This window comes from Empidonax traillii, unplaced genomic scaffold, assembly GCF_003031625.1.
Source record: "Empidonax traillii isolate 1590-97213 ecotype Southwest subspecies unplaced genomic scaffold, ASM303162v1 scaffold655:size661012, whole genome shotgun sequence".
In the NCBI taxonomy this organism is placed as follows: domain Eukaryota; kingdom Metazoa; phylum Chordata; class Aves; order Passeriformes; family Tyrannidae; genus Empidonax; species Empidonax traillii.
Window position 1 is genome coordinate 331,603 of NW_020955848.1, and position 23,789 is coordinate 355,391.

General features: G+C 42.4%; 1 protein-coding gene across 2 annotated transcripts in view; it reads right to left on the reverse strand.

Annotated features, from left to right (window-relative positions):
- Positions 1–23,789, reverse strand: part of DOCK1 (dedicator of cytokinesis 1) — a 264,003-nt gene that overhangs the window by 111,412 nt on the left and 128,802 nt on the right. For both annotated transcript variants that reach the window (XM_027899291.1, XM_027899290.1), the window contains exons 28-29: positions 6,817–6,918; positions 896–990 (exon numbers count right to left, since the gene is read on the reverse strand). In XM_027899291.1, coding sequence (XP_027755092.1) covers positions 896–990; positions 6,817–6,918 — 197 coding nt within the window. The remainder of the gene's footprint in view (positions 1–895; positions 991–6,816; positions 6,919–23,789) is intronic.

Below are 23,789 nucleotides of genomic sequence, written 5' to 3' on the forward strand. Positions count from 1 at the left end.
CCGATTTCAAACCCCAGGTGCTTCCCAAGCTGTGGCCACGCACGAGCGAGAATCCCAAACCAGTGAGACGACCCCAAAATACGGCTCAATCTCCTGCCTCATATTTATTCAGAATGAATTTTAGGAGGTGGTTAAAGAGACTTCAGAAGCCAAGATTAAAGTTATGGTGCATTTTTATAACTGTGGTTCAGCATTTTATGGAAGTAAACGCTGACAACTTTATAGCCGTGGTCGCTTCCAGCGAAGGCAGCAGAGATTTCTCCAGGCAACTGGTAAATATAATGTTTTTGCCTTATACTTTCATCTCAGTACACATAAAAGCATTTGACACACTTAATAAAATGTCACCAGCATAAAACACTGCACAAAGGAATGCTAAATAATGACACAGCTGCAATTATTGAGGAAAAAAAAATGAGCATTAGAAACATTTGGAGCCTTTCTCTCCATCACTGAGATGGTGGAATCTGGGGTTAAAATGCCCTCTTTTTGTTAATACCACTGAAAATATTCCTGAGCATACAACTCCATACAGTAACTAGTTCTGAGGTCATATGGAAAACACATCATTTATCCTGAGAAGAAAAAATTTAATTGTCATAAGGTATGTATAGAACTTTACTGCACCTGCTGTTGGCTCCAAAATCTGGGATCTCAGGCTGATGCCAGCCTTAATTTGGGGACCCCTGTAACGGACCACGAAAAAAACTGCTCAGCCACCTCCAGAGCCAGCTTTTAAATAATAATTCTTTGCATCAGAGAAGGAGAAAAGCCCAGCCCAGCCCAGCCTGGCTGCAGCTCTGTGTTTTACTGTTTCCAAGCAACCCCGTGGTTTCGGCTCAGACACAAACCCAACCAGCCCAGAAATGCAGGGAGCCTTTCCCTCCGTACTCACTTGTTCTGCATCATGTTCATTATCACCCAGTCGAAGGGATAGACGTTCTTCCCGATGAGATTCTTGAACATGATGAATGTTTCCATCAGGAAATCCTAAAAGAAGAGAAAATATTTGGAGAGGTCTGTTCTGCTGGATCACAGACATCCCCGGGATGGTGGCAGTTATTAATGACCGCGCTCCAAAGGTGTCCTCGTGTTCTGCTCCATAAAAAAGCCATTATTCATATATAAAACACACCTAAATCCTACTAAAGCATATTTATACATCATGGCCATAAATCCTACAATAATTCCAGTTAAACTTGTCAGAAATTATGACAACTTTAATCCCATTGGATGACTCAGGACCTACCACTGGTTCACCAGTTATCCCAAAGGGAATAATTTTATATATATATATATACACACACATACATTAAATATTTTGTATTTTTTTATATATAATAATTATTTTATACACCATAGACAAAGTCTCACAGTCTCTTTTAATCAGGGCAGCCTGTATTGTGACACACATGTTGCGACACGTGCCTGGGGTCTCTCAGAAAGCTGTTTAAAGCACACTGGGACATGGAAAGAGAGAAAAAAAAAAAAAAAAAAAGCTAAATATTCATTCAAATAGTATCATTACATTGAAAATAATCCCTGGAGTTCACTTCATGAGTTTTCCCTCCCTTTGTGAATATCCTCCCGAAATCAAGATTGTTTATTTATGAAAACAAACACATGTTCTAGCTCAAAATGGGATCCATCAGTGTGGTGGTGCCCATCATGCTGTCATGGGGCAGAACAAATCAGTGGTTTGGCCATCCCAAAACTGGGAGAGGCTCTCCCCAAAGGCAGCAACAGTAATTCCTTCTGCAAGTGACAACCTGTCCCAGAACAAAAGTTAATTTAGCAGCATAAAGCAATTTATTCCTGCACAGCTATAAACAAACACTTCTTTGGACCAGAAACCTCGTGTACTTTACAATGTAAATCACCTCCTACAATCTGGGAATCTGTAATTGCTCTCTGACAATTGGAATAATATCAAATGCTGGGAGAGAGAGAGAGAGGGGAAAAAAGAACTTAATGCAGAAAGTCCTTGATCCACTTCACAGAGAGATAAAAATGAACTTTTATTCCAAGGTTAGAATATTTTCCCTTTGATTCAGTTTCTCAGTAATGGTATTTATCTCGTCTATCTTTAAAATGTCAAATGCCTACAAAAAAAACCCCCAAAATGTTACATTCACTGGACTTTTAACTAAGACTGTTTTTTATGTAACCTTTTCAGTGAGAAACAAATCTGAAGTTGCTGCTCTCATCAGTCTTTCTCCACGTGTGAGAGATGGTATCTTGGTCACATTTTATCTCCAGGTTGGCTGTTCTTTTAAAATGCTTTTCCTGCCTCAGAAATCCCCAGGCAGTGGGATGGGGGGAGCTGCAGAGATCCTGAGGACACAACACTGGGATCACAAATCACTGAATCATAGAATGGTTGGGTTGGACCTTAAAGACCATCCCATTCCCCCCCACCATGGACAGGGACACCTTCCACCAGCCCAGGTTGCTCCCAGTCCTGTCCAACCTGGCCTTGGACACTTCCAGGGATCCAGGGGCAGCCACAGCTTCTCTGGGCAACCTGTGCCAGGGCCTGCCCACCCTCACAGGGAGGAAATTCTTCCCAATATCCAAACCAAACCTACACTCTTTCAGTCAAAGCCATTGCCCCTTGTCCTGTCACTCCAATCCTCCTGAAGAGTCTCTCTCCATCTCTTGGGCTCTGCCACACGCACGGCACGAGCGCTGCTTTGGGACGTTCTGCACCCCAGCTCCTGGTACCCAATTAATCATCAAATCACAGAATCATCAAGGGTGGGGAAGACCCCCAAGATTATCAGGTCCAACCTTCGACCAAACACCAGTGTTCCCACTGAAGCACATCACGATGTTTTGGAACTGCTCGTGGCCTGTGAGGTGTCCCCACTGTGCAAAGCCAAACTCACCCCAGATGCTCTCCACGAGCTCAGTAAAATCTTCCTTCGTGTAAGAGACCCAACTGCAGATTTTACTGCTCATTTTTCATGTATTTTGGTGGAGGAATTACACTGTTGGTGATTCGGGCTCGTTCCTGACCCTGGAGGTTCTGCCACGTCTGATCTGACCTACTTTGCTGATTCAGCTCTACATTTTAATCTACTGATATTTACATTTTAATAACCCCACGTTCACACAGGTACTTTAAATAATGCTCTATAACAACTGAGCTAATTATTGATCAAATCCAAAGCTCCTCGTGCTCACCTGTGGTTTGTGCATTCAGAATATTCCTCTCTTTGCCATTTTATCTTCCTTATAGAAAAGTAAATGGCTTGGATGAATTAACCTCATGTTATGAGCGAAACCCAGGGCTTTCCTGGGGGGTGGGTGTGGAGAGGGAAGCTCCCAGGGCATGCACACTTTTTTTCAGTGTATCTGGAAGCAGAACAAATTTTCTCTGAACATAAAAAAATGATAAAAACCTCTGTTGAAGGAGCAAGGGCTGCAGCTCCTGGTCTCTCTCTCCAACTACAAATACAAATCGTATTTAATATCCCAAGGAAGCTTAATCCAGAAGAGTTAAGACCCCTTCCCAATTCCCATCCACTGAGCAAGCTCAGCCTGAGATACACCACGTGGCAAAACATCAACACGAATTTTTTGTCAACTAATACCACCTATGGCTCAAATAAAAATAATTTTTATCAAGTAAGAAGGGGAGAGAAATCAATTAGTCCCAGAAATAACCTCACTGATCTTGGGTGATGTTTCCTCTCAGGATGACAACAGAATCACAGGTCTGGATTTCACAGGATCACAGCCCAGTTTGGGTTGGAAGGGACCTTGAAGTCAGAAATTCCTCTTTGAACAGACATACCTTAATAAATCCAAACACTGTGTTCTGCAGAGGGATAAAAGACTGGTTTTATTGCATTCTGCCTCACCCTTTAAAAGACTTTTGAGGCCAAATATGACCATTATAATAATCTCAAACTGACACCTACATACACAGCCCATAAAGTTCCCTCCAGCAGTTCCATCTCCTGGCTGAGCAAGAGCACAGAGAGATTTAAGGGTCTCCCATGGAGAAGAAGCAACCACAGCTTCACTTTTCTTGCCATTTTTTTTTTTTTCAAGGAAAACCTAATAATTTCTGTTTGGCTTAATCTGATTTCAACCCTAAATCCCTGCTCTGTGATTGAACTGAACACTCTGGAATAGGAGGTGCAGTTATCACCTCCGTGTCCAGGGATGTTGGGATGAAATGAAAAGACTTCTGGATTTAATGGGTGAGTTAAATGACAGTGGCTCACAAAACTGTTGGATTAAAGAAATGGAAAAACCAAGAAATGTTAAATGAAGAGGCAGGGAAAGGTGTTTTTCCCCACCCAAACCATCCAGTGCAGCTCAGCAACATCCCACCACTGAGGAGAGATGAAAACAGGAGCTCCAAGAGAGGAACAAGGAGTGGTGACAGTGAAGGAGGTGACAGAGCTGCAGTTCTGATGGGGGAACAGGAACCAGAGACCAAGGTGGGGCTTTCACATCAACACTGAAATCCCATCCAGGAGGAAATACTTCTGAGAACAGAAATTCCTCACTGAAAAGGTTGTGTCAGCTTTTCTCTTCGGCACAGAAACTGGGTTGTATCATCTTTTTGTTCTCACTGATGACTCAATCAGTTTTATTTGTGCTTACAAAAAAGGGAAAGAAAATTCAGTTTACTCACTGAAGTTTCCTTTTTTTTTGACAGGATGAACACTGTTCTGCCATTACACCTGCACACCTTCTTTCATAATATTTAAAGTCAGTTTAAGGCAGCATTTTCTACTCTTATCTTATTACCCATTTAATATTTTACCAGCTTATTGTGTACTTTAGTTTCTGTTAACACACATCATCATTTACACAGCAATATTAAAACATTTAAAAGGTACATTTAATTAAAGATATAAAGTGTTGCAGCACCTGACCAAGTTTGGATTTGAATACCTGCTAAAACAAATGAGCACAACAGTGGAAAACAGGGAGTCAAACAGTTCACATTCTGATGGAAAATATGATTTTTAACAGTCCAATTCCAGCTCCACAACCCCAGAAAAGGCAGGATGAATATTCAGAGTCAGGACAGAAGAAAGAAGTGATTCCTCCTGAATCCCAGAGCACTGAGTGCATATAAATCAAACTCTTAAGAAGGACCCATTATAGACAGACCACTTTCCAAATTTCAAATACATAATAATTCCTGTTTTAACAAGGAAGATCTGACCTACAGAAGCACCTTGCAGGCAATTTAGAAAAAAAAAAAAAAAAGAGAGATTTTTAAACCAAACACTTCTATTGCCATTAGAAAAATCCCGTATTTCCTAAGCAGCACTTTTCTCTCTGCATTTTTTTTTTTTTGCTATATGTTGTCCTGATTTTGGCTGAGATAGAGTTAATTTTCTTCTTGTGTTTGGGGATTTGGGATGAAAGGAATGTTGCTAACACACTGATATTTGGGATTCTGCTGAGCTGGGCTTACCCTGAGTCAAGGACTTGTCAGTGGCCCAGGGAGGAGCTGCACAAGAAGCTGGGGAGGAGAATGGCCAGGACAGGTGACCTGTCCCCCCGCAGGTGACCCCACCAGTGCAGGGGGTTGTGTGGCATTTCTTTGCTGCCTGGGTCAAATCAAATCCCCACATCAAACCCTGCAATCAGATTTCCTTTTCCAGAGCCAAATGCTTTTAAAATTAGAGAAATATTTGGCTTGATAAACCTTAACACCCACGTCTTTTCTGCCTGCTACAAGCAGTGTTTTTACTCCACTGGCTGCATTAAGCTTGGGAACGTTGTATTGTTAGTGGGAAACCAAATGACTGTCCGTGTAAATGCTCCAAGATCCCACAGCAGGGTGACTGGGAAGCCCTTTCCGTGCAGTGATGCCCATCTGCAGCTCTTTGCAGCTGGACTTTGTCTTCCCCCTCTGCAATCATCAGCTCTGTGACTCAGTGATGCCAGATCAGGTGCAAACAGAAGCTTTAGCAACTTATCTGAAAACTGGCGTGGGGCAAAGAGCTCAAATCCGGCAGAAAATGGGTAGAAATAAGAAGAACAAAAATTAAAGATGAACTGGAAAGCCCAAACATAAAGAATTACACAAAGGAAAGCCCCTGGGCTTGGTTCTGTGGGGTCTGGAAGGAGGAGAACCCGAATAAAGATTAAAATCCAGGAGAAAGTGCCTGGAGCATTCCCAGGATGGAATGGAACAGGGCTGAGCAGCTTTGGGTCATCACTAATTGCTGGGAGCTCAGCCAAGAGTTTGGTGTCCCCTTTGCAGCCATATGGCAAAGCCAGTTTGGGTTATTGCAGAGTTATCGCCTCAGCTATAAACTCCCTCCTATTATTGCTTTAATTAAGTTGGGTTGTTGCCTCAGTCAGGGCACTGAACGACTCTGAGAAGACAAATTTCAATTATTATTGCTTATTTAACAACTAAGGGCATCCCTAAGGTTAAAATGGTTTGTGCAAAAGGGAAAAGTGAGATTTTACCCGGACCTCTGGGTAAAAGCTACTTAAAGAAAGGAAAGCAGGACATCTGGCAGATTTAACACTGAAAGTTCCTTTCCTAAGGAAGTTTTATTTAATATTCTTTTCTTCTCTTCTTAAATAAAAGTCTCATCACTGCTATTTCTTCATGCTTTCTTTTAATTGCCTCAAATCCACTGTCTCACGCTTTTTAAAGCACTGAACAGCCTCAGGGCTTTAATAAAGATTTTTATATTAATTCTATAATGCCAAACACATTTTGTTGACATTTCACAAGTGTACTTAATGACCAATAACGGGGGGGGGGGGGGTAACAAACACATGGTGAACTATTTTATGAAGAGAGATAAACCAAGCCAAACTCACCACAACATCCGACCTCATCTTCCCAAAAGTCTTGATTAAATGAGCATAGTGATAGTCCTCCATCTGCCTTAGAATGGCTGTCATGCAGGCCACAAAACTGCCCTGGAAAAATAAAAGTAAAGAAGGCAATTACTTAAGAAAAGGCAACATATTTGTTGTTATCAAAACATAACACTGCTTGAGAGCCCCACACAGATACAATTCCATCATTAAAATTCATTAGTGAATGTGCAAAGTTCTGTTAGGAAAACAAAGGAACATCTCAAAAAGTTTCCATTTCCAATTTCATGGGTCTGGCACTGAAGCTTTTGCAACACGCTCCTCATCTAAAAACTGCTCTGACATTAAAGGCTTTGCAAGGTAATAAACACCACTCCTAAAAATATCCCACAATATCAGCATTTGCATTTGGAAAGTCAATACTCTGCTCAAGGAAGAAATCTCTTAAAAATCATTACACACACTGAGCAGCCACAGCTAAACCCCGAGTTTTAATTTCACTGAGTGGTATTTTCAGGTACTGTGATGCTTACAAAAAAAACCCCACCAAAATCCAATAAGTTTCATAAAAAAAAGTAGAAGAGTCGTACCAACCAGATCTCTCTCAAACTATGGAAAAAGTAAAAAGTGCCAAAAAGAAAGTAAAGATTTCCCTGCGGTGTGTCAAAGTGTTGTAGTAACAACTCCAGCCCATTCCTGTGGCTACTCAGATGTAGAAAGATCCCATAAATAGGTTCTTCTTGTCCATCTTCTCTCTCTGAAGACCTGCTAAAAGCCTGTTGATAATGTCCAGGTCTTTTGTGTTATTTGATGGAAAGAAAAACCACTAAAAATCTGAACACCTCGGAGAATGACTCAGAAAATAAGTGATTCTTTCTATGGTTTGATAAAACTCTAAATTCCCCTTTCAGTGCCATTTCCAAGGTGCTCCATCCTGAGAGAATACTGAGGAATTTTCTCTCCTTTCTGAGGCACAGAGCCTTTATTGTTGCCTTTAAGAGCAGCATTACTTTCAATTTCAAATATTTCTTTCCACATCAGTCCAAGTAAGGGAGATTAAAGCCAAAATGACACCAGGTTATCTGGGTGGGCTCTGAGCCCTCTCACTTACAGGCTAATCCCCAACCTCCACCAGATAAGCACTCCTGGAATGTGCTTTTCTCCCATGGAATGGAGCTGAGATCTGAACTCCCCCAGAACTGATTTGGTCCATGTGGGCCATTTTCCCACCTGATGGGAGCTGTTAGGAATGTGCAGACTCCATGAATATAAAAGGGAAAGGCCACCAGAGCTGCCGTTCCAGGACATCAAAAGCACTTTCTAACAAACTCTGACAAGAATAGAAGCTGGGGCTGCAAGGAGACGATGTTTACTACTATGGAATGGAAATCAGGAGGGATCATCTCCGAAATGTGAATGTTGATTGTCACAGCAGCCTCTCAGGAACGCTCAACACAACAAACGCTGTCGATGGGCCTGGAGGAAAACATCCAACAGCCCTCACTCAGTCCTGTCCCCCCTAAGGATGTCATCAATCAAAAGGGATGTGCCAGCACCAGTCAGAATTACAAATTTTTTCAACTGGCTGCCTAAGATGAGCTGTAGTTGGAAGGGACATTAAAGACCAACCAGTCCCACCCCCTGCCATGGGCAGGGACTCCTTCCACCAGCCCAGGGTGCTCCAAGCCCTGTCCAACCTGGCCTTGGACACTTCCAGGGATGGGGCAGCCACAGCTTCTCTGGGCAACCTGTGCCAGGGCCTGCCCACCCTCACAGCCAACAATTCCTGCCCAACATCCCATCTAACCCTCCCCTGGGAGCAGCACAGGCTGCTCTGGCTGTCCCCATCAGCCAGGAAGATGATGAGTCACCAAAGGGAGGGACAATTACACATGAATATCTTCTTAATTAGCACGGTGAGAATCGGAAAGGAACATGAAAGTTGAATGTCTGGTGGTGAAACACTCTGAGCCCACGTGCAAGAGGGAAAATGACAATAGGAAAGCCTGGTGAAACCCTGGAATGGGTGCTGGAGTCAAGAATAAACACAGGAAAATAAAGCTGAGCAAATACAAACGAAACACGAACAGGAGGGGATTCTGTAGCGCTTTAAGTTTTAGTTAAAATTCCAGAACTTTGTTAAATGTTGGTGTGTAGCTGATGCTGAGCCCCCAGAGCGGTGCTGAGCAGGGTCTTTGAGCAGTTCATCAACACTTACTCCTGTGTTCCTGCATAAACAATGATTCGTGCTCATCTCAGTATCTACCCAGGTAATAAAACTCCTTTCTCTCTTTATTTCTTTGATACCTTATTGTCCTTTTAAGGCAACATTTTCTCACATCCCTGGGACAACATTCACCTGCAGATCCCCATCTATAAACACTCATACCTGCTGGGTATGAAAATCTACTCAGAACTAGGAAAAAAGTGTCCTACGAGTCATCTGCTCACCCCTCAGCATTTTCCTTGCACTTAGTGAGGTATCATTTGCAGCCAGCACGCTCTTAATTACAATGCTAATAAAATCTGTAATTATTTATAGGCAATATTTGTACTGAAGGCGTTTTTTAACGTGGTCTACTGACTATTTAACAACAGCTAAAGATGATTACATTTGAAACTTAAGCTGCTTCCTAATCCTTAGTTGGATTTGGAGGCCGCTGTCATCATCTCCAGCACTCCAAGCAACACATAATAAAAAGGGATCTAATTCTCTAAAAAAAAACGATTTGAATTTTAACCACAGGAATAATTGCAAAGCTACACTTAAAGTCCTGCAAGGGGAGCACCAGGGACTTGCCACTGCCCTGGGCATTTATCAGCTATTTATCCACTCAAACAGTGTCAGGGTTTAACCTGAAGTCTTTCCCATCCTTCCTTACTGTCGAAGCTCAGAAATGAGGGAGTAGGATAATAATCAAATTCAGCCACATTAAAAGAAAACCAAACTAAACACAACCCCAAAGTGTCTATTTTTTTCCTATGGAAAGGATGCCTGATTATTCAGAAATTAATGTTATATTTAAGGAAAAAAAAAACAACCAAAACAAACAAACAAACAAAAAAAACAGAGCATGAAATTCCAAACTGTAAAATTACTTCGAATTTCTGTAACATTCAGCTCTGAAGGAAAAGCTGAAGAGGCCCATGAAAGCTCCCTAAATCATTTCCCTAAATTATCTTTAAAATGAGACACTCCATGTTCGAATGGCTCTTGAACCGGTACAAGAAGGGAAATTTTGGGATCAAATAAACCCCACAAGTAAAACTAACACTGAGAAATTTCAGAAGGAGAAGAGAATTCCCTGCAGGAGAGACAACACATGCCAACATTTTTCTCCCTCAGGGATAAAACATCTTATTTTAAACAGTCTTGTCCATTTTCTTCCAGGGAAATCTCTAAGTTGGGAATATTAAGCTCTTTATGTCTAGTGAGAAAACTTAAGAGAAATCAAAAAGACATCGAATTTAGGGATGTTTCAGTGCAATCTCCCTCTTTCCATGCTCGGGAACAGATGAAAAACTGTAAATTATAATTATTTTTTCCAAAAAATTCTCCTTACATGGCCTTAAAAAACTACACAGCTAAATAAATAAATAAATTGGTAAATATATTAAAAAACAAACAAACAAACAAACAAACAAACCCCACCCTTGAATGAATTAACTACATTTTGGCTTTCAGAACATTTTCACAGAATTTACTTTGTGGAAAAGGGTTTATGTCCCTCACAACTAGCAGTTCGTAAAGACATTAAAATGAAGTTTTCTCTTTGCTCACACCACCTGTTCTCTCTACATCAGCAACAAAGAAAGAACTAAAAAATCAGTTGTTACCAATTCCAGAAGCCACAAATTAAACTGTCACCATTTATCAACTCAAAAGACAAAAATCCATCTCTAAAACGTCCCAAATTTCAACTTTTTGGTAACTTCTAAGGGTACTGGCTTGTGAAAATGTCAAGTTCATTCTGTCTGCAGACCAGTTGGCTCACTTAAATAATATATTCCATATAGTTTATAGGATCAAGATATTATACAACCCATCATGGGTAAGGCAGAGGGTCTCCCATCACTTCTTGTTTTCAAGAATATTTTATATTGTGTAACATTTAACGAGCTGGGTGGGAATTGCAGCTTTCAGCGCATCCTAAAGGGAGTTTGACACAGATTCCTGAAGCTTTTACCAGCAGAATCACATCAGTAAGAGCAGGAAAAAGAACCAAAACAAAGCAAACCCCCTAAGCTCCATAAATATAAATATATATATATGTGTATATAAATTCATACATGTATTTCTCACAGTATTAAAACAAACATTTCTTTTCCTGGAATAGAAAATCTGACAGCAAATTCACCAGCAGAATATAAACAAGTGCCAAATGTTCCCATTTATCACATGTTCTTACTGAATATCCCTCTCTTTTCCATTTCCTTAGGCCAAACCCTGCCTTTCTGAACATGGGGAATAAAACATGGGAGTCTTTTCCCTTCGAGAAACCCAAGTAATGGTTGTGATAAATATCTGGGGGCTTTTCCTGCTGCCACAAACGTTATCATAAAGCATCTTTTAGCCAGCCAAGATGCAGGAAGGCATTTTCACTGACAAATTTCCAGAGCTCCTGGAAAAGAGGTGCCACCTCCTGTGTTTGATGTGGTTTAAGTTGTTTTAAAACAAGACTTAGAAGACTTCAGTGCTGATCACCAGGTCCTGACCAGCTTCCAAAATAGGAAAGAATTAAAAAGACCTGATTTTCCTGAGAAGTGCACAAGGTCTAAGGAAATTTTCCATTTTCACAGGTGGGACATCAAGGAACAAGAGGAAAGGGCCTCAGGCTGTGCCAGGAGGTTTAGATTGGAGAGCAGGGAAAATTTCCTCACCCAAAGGGCTGTCCAGCCCTGGCCCCCATCCTTAGGGGGATTTAAAAGCCATGTGGATGTGGCACTTGGGGACAAGGGTTTAGTGGTGGCCTTGGCAGTGCTGAGGAATGGTTGGACTCGATGATCTCAGCGGGCTTTTCCAACCTAAATGATTCCACGATTCTCCGAAATACCATTTTGGGGGAAGGCAGTTTAGTTGGTTCTTAGCAAAAAAATCCCTGTCCAGAAGTTTCCAAACTTCTTTCACCTATCAAATGCTAACAGAGGACCAAACCAACAGACACCTGGCCCTGTTTGGGAGCAGCTCTCCATCACTCTCCTCCGACAAGTCCTTCCAAATCCCAGGGAGCCCCAGCAAGGGCAAAGCACTCAACCATCTCCCTTTGACAGCTCCCTCTGCTCTAACACTTCCACAGTTCTGATCTGCTGCTTCACGAAGGAATTTGTGATTACTGTTTCCTCAGAAGGAAAATCCTGTATTCCCAAAGAGCAAAGCAAAACCCCCCGCAGGTCTGAATCCAGGGAAACCTCTGAGAAGAAGAGAAAAGGATCTTCACAGAGATGGATAGGGCTTGGAGCAACCTGGGCTAGTGGAAGGTGTCCCTGCCCATGGCAGGGGGTGGAATGGGATGGGCTGTAAGGTCCTTTCCAACCCAAAGCACTCCATGATTCTCAGATCCCAAGAGCTCAACTGAAACTCATTTTGCAAAAGGTTCACTGCTTAGAAACTCCAAAATCCACACAATGGGAATACACACAAAGCATTCCCTGCTTTGAAAGTGCTTTGCAGTGACTTCTGTAAAAAGCACGCAAGAAATTAATGAGACAATTTAACAACATCATTTATCATGTTTTTAGGGCTCTTTTTTCAAAGAAGTCCATTTTAACCAAAAATGCTTTGCTTTTAAAAGCTCCACACAGCGTCAGGATTGAACAGGAGGCTCCTCCATGGAACAGTCCTCAAGGTCAGGACATTTATTTCTGGTTTTCTAAATGTAATTGCCTTTCCCCAGTTTTTTTCTCCCCCCTGCTACGCTAAACATTATTTAACCAAAAATCTAGAGAACTGCCCTCAACAAATCTGTTCCAGGTATCTTGGTTTAAACATTTATTAATGCTGGTAATAGAATTATAAATATAGTCATAAAATACAGAAAACAACTGTATTTATGGCAATGGCCAGTATTAAAATAGGATAAAATAAAAAGGAAATTACATATAAATACTTTTTTTAATAATTCTGCAAAAATGCAGCACTGAATGTGGGAATATAACCACTCTGGGACTTAGAATTCCTTATTTTTATTTTAATCATAACTGGTTGGTGCTCAAAGCCATTCACACCACTCATGTGGTATCAGGACACATTGGGAAGGACAAGGAAGGGGATACAGAAGGAACCAAAGCTGGAGGGTCCCTTTATCAGGAAGAGCTTCCCCAGAGAGGAGCAACCTCTGAGTAAGGGCTACAAGGACTCAAACTCCCAGCAGAGCAGAGAGATGGCACTGACATTTTCATGGAATCCCAGAATGGTTCGGGTTGGAAGGGACATTAATAAGCCCATCCAGTCCCAGGCAGGGACACCTTCCACTAGCCCAGATTGCTCCAAGCCCCGTCCAACCTGGCCTTGGACACTTCCAGAGATCCAGGGGCAGCCACAGCTTCTCTGGGCAACCTGTGCCAGGGCCTCACCACCCTCCCAGCCAACAATTCCTTCCCAATATCCCATCTAACCCTACATTCTTCCACTTTAAAACCATTCCCCTTGTCCTATCACTCCACGCCCTTGTCCAAAGTCCCTCTCCAGAAATCCCTGAGGGAGCTAAAGCAAAACCCAAACTAACGCCATCAGAAACTCTATTTCATTTATCAAACACAGTGGAAGTTGAAAGCCAGGTAAATAAAGCCATGACATTGATGCAGACCAGGCAAAGAATTTAAACTTTGCAAATACCTTAAAAAAAAAGAAAAGAAAAGTGAAGATAAGCAGCGTCCTGTGTTAGAAATGCCTGCAACAATTCCAGGGACAGGGATGGCTACAGGTATTACGGATATTGGCTCTGCAGCAGGCAAATCACTGCACTGAGGTACCCCCATGACAAATCATGGGAATACTAAGGCAAGATTTATCATCTATTAAAGGCCCTGTTCACACCAGGCAGGTGCTGCTGCCAGATGAGCACACACCTAAAAGCAACAGCCATTTTGAAGACAAATTATTCCACTTTTGTCCCTTCTCACTCGACTGTTGTGACATAAATTATTTAGCAACCGGTTTATTGAGGGGCTCAGCGAGCCTGAAAGATAAGAAATGCGTGCAATCGAAATTTAATTGATAAAACCACGCGATTTAGATATCCCTGGATTAAAAAGCTACTTGCAGGAGGTCTCCTGGGGGAAGCTTTTGCATTTTTTAATTAGTTGCCACCTTTGGTTTGTTCAGCACATAAACCATCACGCCATACCCTGAGGGCTGTTTCCCTTACCGAATTTTTGGGAGAGACATCAGTGGATATGGGAAGGAGGTTCATGGGATGTGCTTGCAGAGCTGCAGAAGGTGACACAGCCCTTGCAGACAGGAATCACTGCCAGGCTCTCATCAGTGGGACAAATAAAGGCAGGGCTCTCTTCACATTTGCATGATATCAAAATGAAATCCCCATCACGGGCAATGTTCTCGTTCCCTCCTCCCCAAAGAGCAGGAAAACTGATTAAAGGCAGAAGCACTGCAGATAACAGGCTGCTCCTCCGTTATGACTTCTCTCACTTAAGTCCAATTTTCTGTGATATTTAACATTAGAGCACCGAAATTAACGGGATTTACACAAATCCACCACCACGGTAAACAAAGAGAAATACAATTTCCAGACAGGATCCATTTCCAGTTACAGTTTCTGTTCCAATATTGACAGCTAAGAGGAGCTGTAAAGATTAATATCCTGGAGTAGCAAAGAGGGGATTTCAAAGAAGTGACATTGCTCTTCCCTGCCTACTGGAATATCCTCACCTTCCCTTGGAATCTGGCTCCCAAATCACCCCCGTGCTCCTCTGGGAGAGATTGGGTGGGGGCTGGAGGAGCTCCTGCTAGTGCACAGGTGGCATCCTTGATCCAGAGTTAGAACAGGAGTCACCAGAGGAAGGAGCAATCCCATTATTCCCATTCCAGAGGCACAAAACCAGAAGAACCATGGGAAGGAGAAGAACCAAGGAGTCCCAGGCCAGGCTGTGGCAGAGCTGTGGGCTGAGCTCTGCTGGTCATGGAGGTGCAGCCATTGCAGGGGCCTGGATCCAGCTTCCAGCTCTCCCATGGGGACAGATGGGAACATCAGCGCTGTTATCCCATGGGAATTGGATACCAGAAAGTTTAACAGAATCCCAGACTGCTTTGGGTTGAAAAGGACCTTAAAGCCCATCCAGTCCCACCCCCTACCATGGGCAGGGACACTTTCCACTAGCCCAGGCTGCTCCAAGCCCCGTCCAGCCTGGCCTTGTACACTTCCAGGGATCCAGGGACAGCCACAGCTTCTCCGGGCAACCTGTGCCAGGGCCTCCCCACCCTCACAGGGAACAATTTCTCCCCAGTATCCCATCTAACCCCAGGAGAGCCATTCCCTGTGTCCTGTCTCTCCAGGCCCTTGTCCTCAGTCCCTCTCCAGCTCTCCTGGAGCCCCTTCAGGCCCTGGAAGGGGCTCTCAGGTCTCGATGGAGCCTCCTCTTCTCCAGGTGAACACCCCCAGCTCTCCCAGCCCGGCTCCAGAGCAGAGCAGAAGAGTTTTATCCTTGTCCTACATGCACAGGTTGCCTCTTGCACAGACAATCCCATTTTGTAACTCCTTCAGGTTGTTCCACTTTGTCCAATGTGTGCAGGGTTTCCAGGAGCAGAGGAAAAACTCCCAAGTGTTCCCCTCGAACAACAAAAAGCCAGAAGTCCAGATTTCCCTGTTTTCTGGGAGGCTCCCTGCAGTTATCTGGAGGAGCAGCCACATCTCCAATCCAGGCACTCTCAAGGAACACAACCCTGTTTTATACTTTGCAGTTAATTAAAGGGAACAGGGAAGGACTCCTCTGCAGGACCTGAAACGATGATATGTGGGCTGAGTCTCCAAGAATGACCCAATTCTTCCTGCAATATTATTAACTTTGAATCTTATTTCTTATTAAACTCCCAGTAACTCAGAATACTTTGGGGGATTCTCTCAGACAACCTAAACAGTCTCCAGAAGAGCTTCAAAGGTACCTCATGAAAAGAATATGAAATCAATCTCCAACATGCAATCTAAGCAAAAGGAGAGGAACACTTCTATTGTAGAAAACTGAATTAATTAAAACCCTTTTATATTAAGATTTGGAACAATGACCAAAACATCCAGCATAACGAGCTCCAATAGGATGCTGCTGATAAAAGGCTCTTTATCCTTTTCCTGCCTGAACTCAGCAGAAATGCAACACCAGCAGGAGAGAAGGGGGCTGTCAGCTGGGTAAAGGACAAACCTCCTGGAGTAAATAAACCCCAGAGTGGAAACAGGAATTCCCCCTCACATGCACAATTCTTATTTTTAAATTCAATTCATTCTACTGATTTCAGATCAATAACACAGACTTGGAAGCTGAGAAACAAAGTGAATATTTTAAAACCAGGGCATCTCATTCCCTCTTCCATTCCATGGAAAAATCAAGGTCACAGAATCCCAGACTGGTTTGGGTTGGAAGGGACCTTTTAAGTTCATCTCGTTCCACCCCCTGCCATGGGCAGGGACACCTTCCACTAGCCCAGGCTGCTCCAAGCCCCGTCCAACCTGGCCTTGGACACCTCCAGGGATATCCTCCAACTCCTGAAGGAAGGAATGGAATATTTGCACAGGAGGCTCTACTGAAGATAAAGGTAACTGAGGTTTTTCTGTGCTTGCAATCCCTAAAACATCTGAGGGGAATGACTTCCCTACTGAACAAGTCACTGCATCTAAGGTGCAAAACATGTTTCGGGAATTTTCCTCATCCTATCCCGCACTCTCCATATATTCCAGCAACAACAAACCCTTTTTAAGGGCTGCTTTTCCACCACTGAAACAAATTTCGATTTATAACTGAATTTCATTTTTTTTCCTCCCAACTTGGTCTTGGCAGAAATCAGAAGGGAAAAAAGTAAATCCCAAAGAAGTCATTTATCACCTTCCAACAATGCCACTCCCATTAACACCAGGATTAAATGTATATTCACTATATTCAGCTCTGTAATTGCTTTCCCACACGTGTGGCTGATGCGTGTGGGCAACAAAAGCAACTTAAGTTGAGAGATGTTTTTTTTTTTTTAATTACAAATCCACACCTAAATGAGAACTAATCTCTCTTTGAAAAAAAGCAATTAAACCCAAACCAAGATTAAAGTCAGTGATTTAAAATGTTCCAAGGTAAGAATCACCCTGTCTGGCTGCGGTGGCAGCAGAGGGACGGGTTGTGTGCCTGGGAGGGTGGTGGGAAGGGGCTGGTTTGGTCCACACAGCTCAGCTCACCCTTCCCACATCATTCCAAGCAAATGTAGGTGGATATTCCATCATTCACCCTCCTTTCTCCTTTTTTTCCCCTCCCTCTTTTCCATGTTCCGATGTCCAGCTGATGGGAAATCACTCAGGATTTCCCATCCCAGACTCTGCCAAGTTCAATCCTCTCAAAACAGCAAAACTGAGGTAAAGTAACCCTGATATATATCCAAAAGATAAAACAAATATTAAAAAAAAAGAATAAATAAAATTAAATGTTCTATTCCTATTTTATTGCAATAGTATTGTTATTTTGAAAATACTTTTCCTGACATAATTTCTGTGCATTTGGAACCATCATAAGCACAATTTTTGGGGTAACCAACCCTGTGTTGTGGCAGAGCCCACAGGACTCATCCCACTCCTGACATTTGGCAAAAACGAGATTTGCAAACAGTAAGAAAAAACTTCTGCTGGTACGGCTGAAAATCCTCCTCATCTGCTGGGGAGGGAAATTAAAGGATTATTAAAAAATGCTTTAGAAATACCTTAGAAAAGCTACTTAGAGCAAGACAAAAGTCTCTCAAGGCTACAGAAGTAATGCTGGTTAAGTCTGTTCCTATCAGTACCTGTGAGGGATATGGGCAATTTCTGCATAAAGAGAGTACAAACATCACCCAAAGTCATTAAATGGTAGGGTAGGAATTAATATGTTTATAATTCAAGGCAAAAGATAAATATGAATAAATAAAAGGGAAGTACTCATTGTATCCCTGTGAATTATTAAAACTCTTTTTTTTTTTCCTTATTAAATGTAAAAAACTAACATGTATTTTGCTATTTTCCAGTCACTGGGGCTTTGCTAGCAAGGAATCTTCACCTTGCAATTTTGGATAACACCTGAAATTAAACAGTTATCATTAAAAAAAAAAATCATCAAAAACCCACAAACAAACAAACAAACAAACAAACAAACAAGATAATTTCAAATTTAATTAAAATTTTGTGAAAAACATCCCATCATAAACTGCCTATTAAAGGAGCTCTTATGGGATATCAAGACACGGTTGGAACAACCTGGTCTCGTGGAAAATATCCCCGTCCATGGCAGGGCTGGGAATGGGATGAGCTTTAAGGTCCCTCTCAATCCAAACCACTCTGTGATTTTATAGCGCCAAGAGAAAGGGGCTTGTCCTTTTTTTGCCACAGGACAGCAATCCCCTTATTTAGACAATCAGTTCCTGCAGAGCTTATCTGTCACCGGGTAATGGATGCGAAACGACGACATTACACATCAAAACAAACCTCGTTAGCTCCTCATCCCCAGGAAAAGCTCAGCTCCCAAATAAAGCCCCGGTGGTGTTTCCCACCAGCCTTCAAGGAGAGCTTTGATTTACAGCAAGCTCGGTAAATAAATCCAGTCTGCAAAGCTTGAGGGGGACAGAACGGACTGCAGGAGGGACAGGGAAGGGCAAGCCAAATGCCAGCCTGGAGAAGAGAAGGATCCAGGGGTAGTTGTGTCTCCAAAAGTCCTGGAGCCAGACTGCAAGGGAAAGACCACCAAGGGAATGCACAAAGTCAAGATAAGTAAAAGTTGGGAGACAAGGGACAATCATTCCAGCTCCCCTCCAAAACATTTCCCCACCCAGGCTCGGGCAGGAGGGCACTGACAAGGGAAGGATGTGGAGACACTCAAATATTAAGGCACCACTTGGAATTCCTAGAAGCAAATTGAGGAAGTTTCACAGTATTATCAAAAGTATCACTTTCTTTCTGAGGTTTCAGAGGTTTCTCCCTCCTCCTCAGCAGCCCCTTCATTTTTTGGGCTTCCCCACCACACTGATGGACACCCATGGATTTAAGGCATCTGCTAATTATGCTCCTCAACTGCTGCTAAGTATTAATATTTTAAATTGCTTAAAAATTGAAGACAATCAAAATGTGCTGCTGCTTTTAATGGTTTTTAATACAGTGCCCAGAAGTTGTAAAGGACAGAGACACTTTATTGCACTGTATTTTGAAGAGACACAGACCAAGGATTAAGAAGGATTTCACTTGGCTTCTGCTGTCAACTGTAAACTCATTTAATGTCATTATCAGCCTTCCCATATTTATCAACAGGTTGCTGCACAACACAACTTATTTAAATATCCTGCGCTTTTAGGATTTTCTTCTTGCATTCCTAAGTTAAAACTTAAGTCACATGTATTTTAATGCATAAAAGATTTAGGTGTCTGCACAGTCAGTCATGAATTTAGCATATTCTTATTTGCAAAAGCTAAAAGTTTAGGTCATTTTATTTAGGGAAAAAAAAATAAATAAGGGAGTAGAAGCTCTTAATTGGCTAAACTTGGGGTGCCCATGATACTGCAACCTGCCTCTTTATATCCCTTTTTATTCACTGCCACCACAACCCTGTGTCGTGCGTCAAAGTTATTGAGGGCAATTAAATTTTGGTGCCTGCTTAGGGACTGTAGAAAACTCCACTAAAGAGTTCATTTCTCAACATTATGGCCCAAATCCCCAATTCTGGTCTAGACTCAGAGCACCTACAGAAACAGTGTGTTCAATTTACATCTATTTGCACTTATTTCTCTCTCCCGTAATTTCATATTTTCATTTTTCTCTTGCTTCATATGTTTAATTTCAGCTTGTTTTTTCCTGTTAAGCATTATGCAACAAGACCAGGTTGCTCTCTGGGCTTCTAACTTTAAGGCAACGTGTAAAAGCACATAAAAGTCTGTATTTTTATGCTCAATAGTTCAATATTTCAACTGAGAAAACCTTGCTGAGGGTTTGGGAGTTTACATTACTTTATAACATTGAATGTTCTCCAGTTTGACAGAAAAGTTGCATTAAATCCTCCATCTAATGAAATCAGTGTTGTATAAATAATATATTATTCCACCACAGAGCAAATAGGAAGCAGATGCAGTATCCCCATTATTTGTTAGATCTGCCTTTTTTTTTTTTTTGGGTCCATAACTTGAATTTTAAGACGGAATTCATGTTCATTCCAAATTTCATTAGGTGCTTACATCTGAAACCATTTGTTTGAAGGCAATCAAAAGTCTGATCAGACTTTTTTATTTTTAAGCAGGGCAGTGTTTTTCCCTTTGCCATAAAGCAGTTGGAGAGAAATCCCCAGAATCGGGAAAACAAAATAAACGAGACAAACCAAAATATTAACAAAGTTGGCATGATGTTCCTTTAAAAAACAAAAAGTCCCCCACACTCCCAGTTTCTCGAGACATCTTAATAAGGATGTAATTCCACATTTGCTCTCGCTGAGCAAATCAAACAGGGTGATTTATTATTCAGATGGGCACAAAGGATTTCTGAAATGCAGAAAGAAGGGCTATAAAAGCACAAGTCATCAGTAATGAGGACAAGCTAAACTGCCTTTCAAATCTGAACAAAATGCAGCCATTTAGGGTCTCATACATCACACTCTCCCAGCCCCTCATTTATTTCCACACTGTACAAGCTGCATGATAATGGAGCCAGGGCAGAATTCAGCACCTACTGAGAACATCTTGATCAGACAAATGATTCCTCACCAGCAAGGGATCAGAATCCTCATCCTCAGAAGAACAAACAAGGATTTCCAACCACCGCTTTAGTTCCCTTCCCAGAAACACCTGTGTATGGAAAAGGAACTTTTCTGAACTAGAGGCACAGTGAAAATATGAAAAAACTCCCACTCATATTCCAGGAAAATTCAGATTTTTTTCCTTAGTATGAATGATAAACATCTACAGCAATTTGGGTTCCTGATGGGATACCATTCAACTGGAACCCAAAATCTCAGCTTTAGCTGCTGAGACCTGCTGTTATATTTTCTTCTGAAGAGAAAATGAGAGAGAGAGGACCAAATTCTGTTCCTCCTTATCCCAGCAAAGCACAGAAATAACTATCAGAGCTCATGAGGTTACTCAGCATTTTCCTCCTTGGAGCAGCAAACCCACAAAGAGCAGTTCCCTCAACGAGCTGGTTAATATTTTAGCTGTACATGGATATTATGGGCATTACACACAGGCTGAAATCCACTTTATCTTCAAAAATGTTCCCCCACATGAAGAGATGTGGAATTAGTTGCACTTTACAGATCAAGAACAGACAACAGCAGAGGCTCAAGTGAATTGTCCAAGCTCACGGAAAAAACTTATCGTGGAGCAAGACACTGCATCAAATGCCTCAAATTTCTGCCAAACATGACTCTGAGACTCCTTATTTCTTTGGCATCACAGCCAAGCAGAATAAATCCTCCCTCCAAGCAAGGAGCACCTCCAAGGATTTGACTGCATGGAGACCTGTTTGAGATTCAAGCCAAGTTTGCTTCCACCTCAGCTGGAGCAGAGAAGCATATTTAACATCCCACCATTTTTCTTCCAATGGCAGGCTGGAATAAGTAAATAAATAAATAACCAGTGTAGCCCAGGAAGCCAGGCAGATGTCACCCAAAGGCATGGAAAGAACCACAAAGATTCAGCAGTGTCAAAATACCTGCTTTCAGCAAAGCCTGGGTGACAGCACCGGGCCCCAGGGACTACAGGGAGAAACAGCACAACACTGTCCACATCTGTGTTTCAGATCCAGTGAACTTCATCCTTCTTTCAACTCAAACACAGTCTGTAACATTCTGAGATAAATTAGGCTGGTCCTAAAGGATATCCCTCAGAGCCCAGCTCAGGTATTCAGTGTTGGGACTTAAATTCTGCCTCCTAATTTACCCACTGTAGATCCAACAGCAGGCCCTGCCGGAAGGGACCCAAGCTGTGAGACCTTCTCGAGCCCCAGACACATCAGCAGCCCAGCACAGCCCACCAAGGGGCATCACCTGGACATGACACCGGTCCTTTCCTTGGCTCTTCCCTGCTCACAGGGCCCTGAACTCTGCCTCTCAGTGTTTCACAGCAGCTTTCAGGTGGATTCTAAACGTCACTTTGGGGTTAGTTCATCGCCTTCCCCTCGCCGGCGCTCCCTGAAACAGCCGGTGGCAACTCCAGCTCTGGCTCCACTTGCTCTTCCCTGAGCTGGATCCCAGCTTGTTTCCTCAAAGACTGACAAGAACTCCATAGACTGTTCCAGAAAATTACATTTTAGGATTTCACTGTGGGACCTGCACGTTCACAGTCACACAGAGCACCTGCTCAGCACACACAGGAGCAGTCCTGGAGCCAAACCTGATTCAGAAGTGCCCCATCTCCTCACACCCTCCCAGAAGCTGAATTTAGGAAAAAAAAAAAAAAAAAAAAAAAGGAAAATCTGAAGTCTGTAACATCAGGCTGTGCTAGAAGATTAACATTTATAAGTACACACTCCTCCCAAAATTTATTATGCAATTAGCAGCATGGAAGAAGGACCCCTTGTTGTACTTTTCCACAGAGAGCACCACTAAAACTATATATATGTCTCACTGCTCTCAAATATATGATCTCCCTCACTCCAGAAGTCCAAGACGGGACTTCCACCCCCGCACCTGCCCGTGCCATGGGAACACACCATCATAGCCTTGAGCAGTGTTCCCCCCTCCCTGGCAAACACTGGGAGGAAAAGACAGTTTGGGAAGACAGGACACTCCATTAGGGAGTAATAAACCTGTAATCTAAAACAATTAAAATGAACTGTCTCTTTTCTCTTTGCATCCTCCCAGGTTGAAGCCCGTCCTCTCTCCCCCCTCTCAAGCACTGCTCTGACACTACATTTCATTATGCAACAGTTGTGCTCAGCATTTTTAAAGGCTAAAAAATTGGCAAAGGGGATGATGAAGCATTTCCAAGTTCCCAGTGTATTTACTTCGACGTGCTTTTACAGTAACACGAACCCTGATAATCAGGAAACATTTCATTCTTCACAAACCCTCACTTGAAATATCCCTGGGCACACCAATGGTGTCAGTAGTTACACGTGAATCTGGTCCAGAACGAGAAAGTACTTTCTAATTCTCTAAAAATCTACAGAAAACGCTGTATGGTTTATAAATGGGGCATATGCATAATGCTGTGCAAGGCTAATCAGCCCTGAGACAACAGCTTCTAAATATCGTTATGGAGAAGACAAGAATGATGTTTAACTGCTGCTTCTGTCAGAGAGATTCTCCTTTCAAGTCACTCAGGATATCGAGTATTTTCTTCTAGTAATCATGGTCTGCACAAAGTCCCATCCTCAGCCTGGGAAAAGCAACAGCATCTCTTACCACTGATCTATTTGCTCTGTGGAAGGAGCACACGCTATTTAAAACATGGTCACCCCTACCACGTAATTTTACCCACGTCTGTGTACAGGCTGCAGCCAAAAAAACACATTTATTTTGGGTACAGAGAAATCCACAGAGGACCTGGAATACAGCAAGTCAGCACTGCTGGAAAGAGAAGCAGAGAAAAGGAAAAAAGCAAAAGCGTGGTGGTTGCTGTCATATCAACAAGCAAGTTGATATTTAATTCTTCCCACTGATGTCTTGGGGGAAAAGAATCTCTGATAAAATACCCTGAGAGATCTTAAGTGCGATTGAAGCCGTGCCACTGGCTTGGGGAGCCCACAGTCCCTATCCCTGGGCAGAGCAGCAGCTGACACAGAAATCACCCCCTTGGACACCCTCTTTTAGGGATCAGC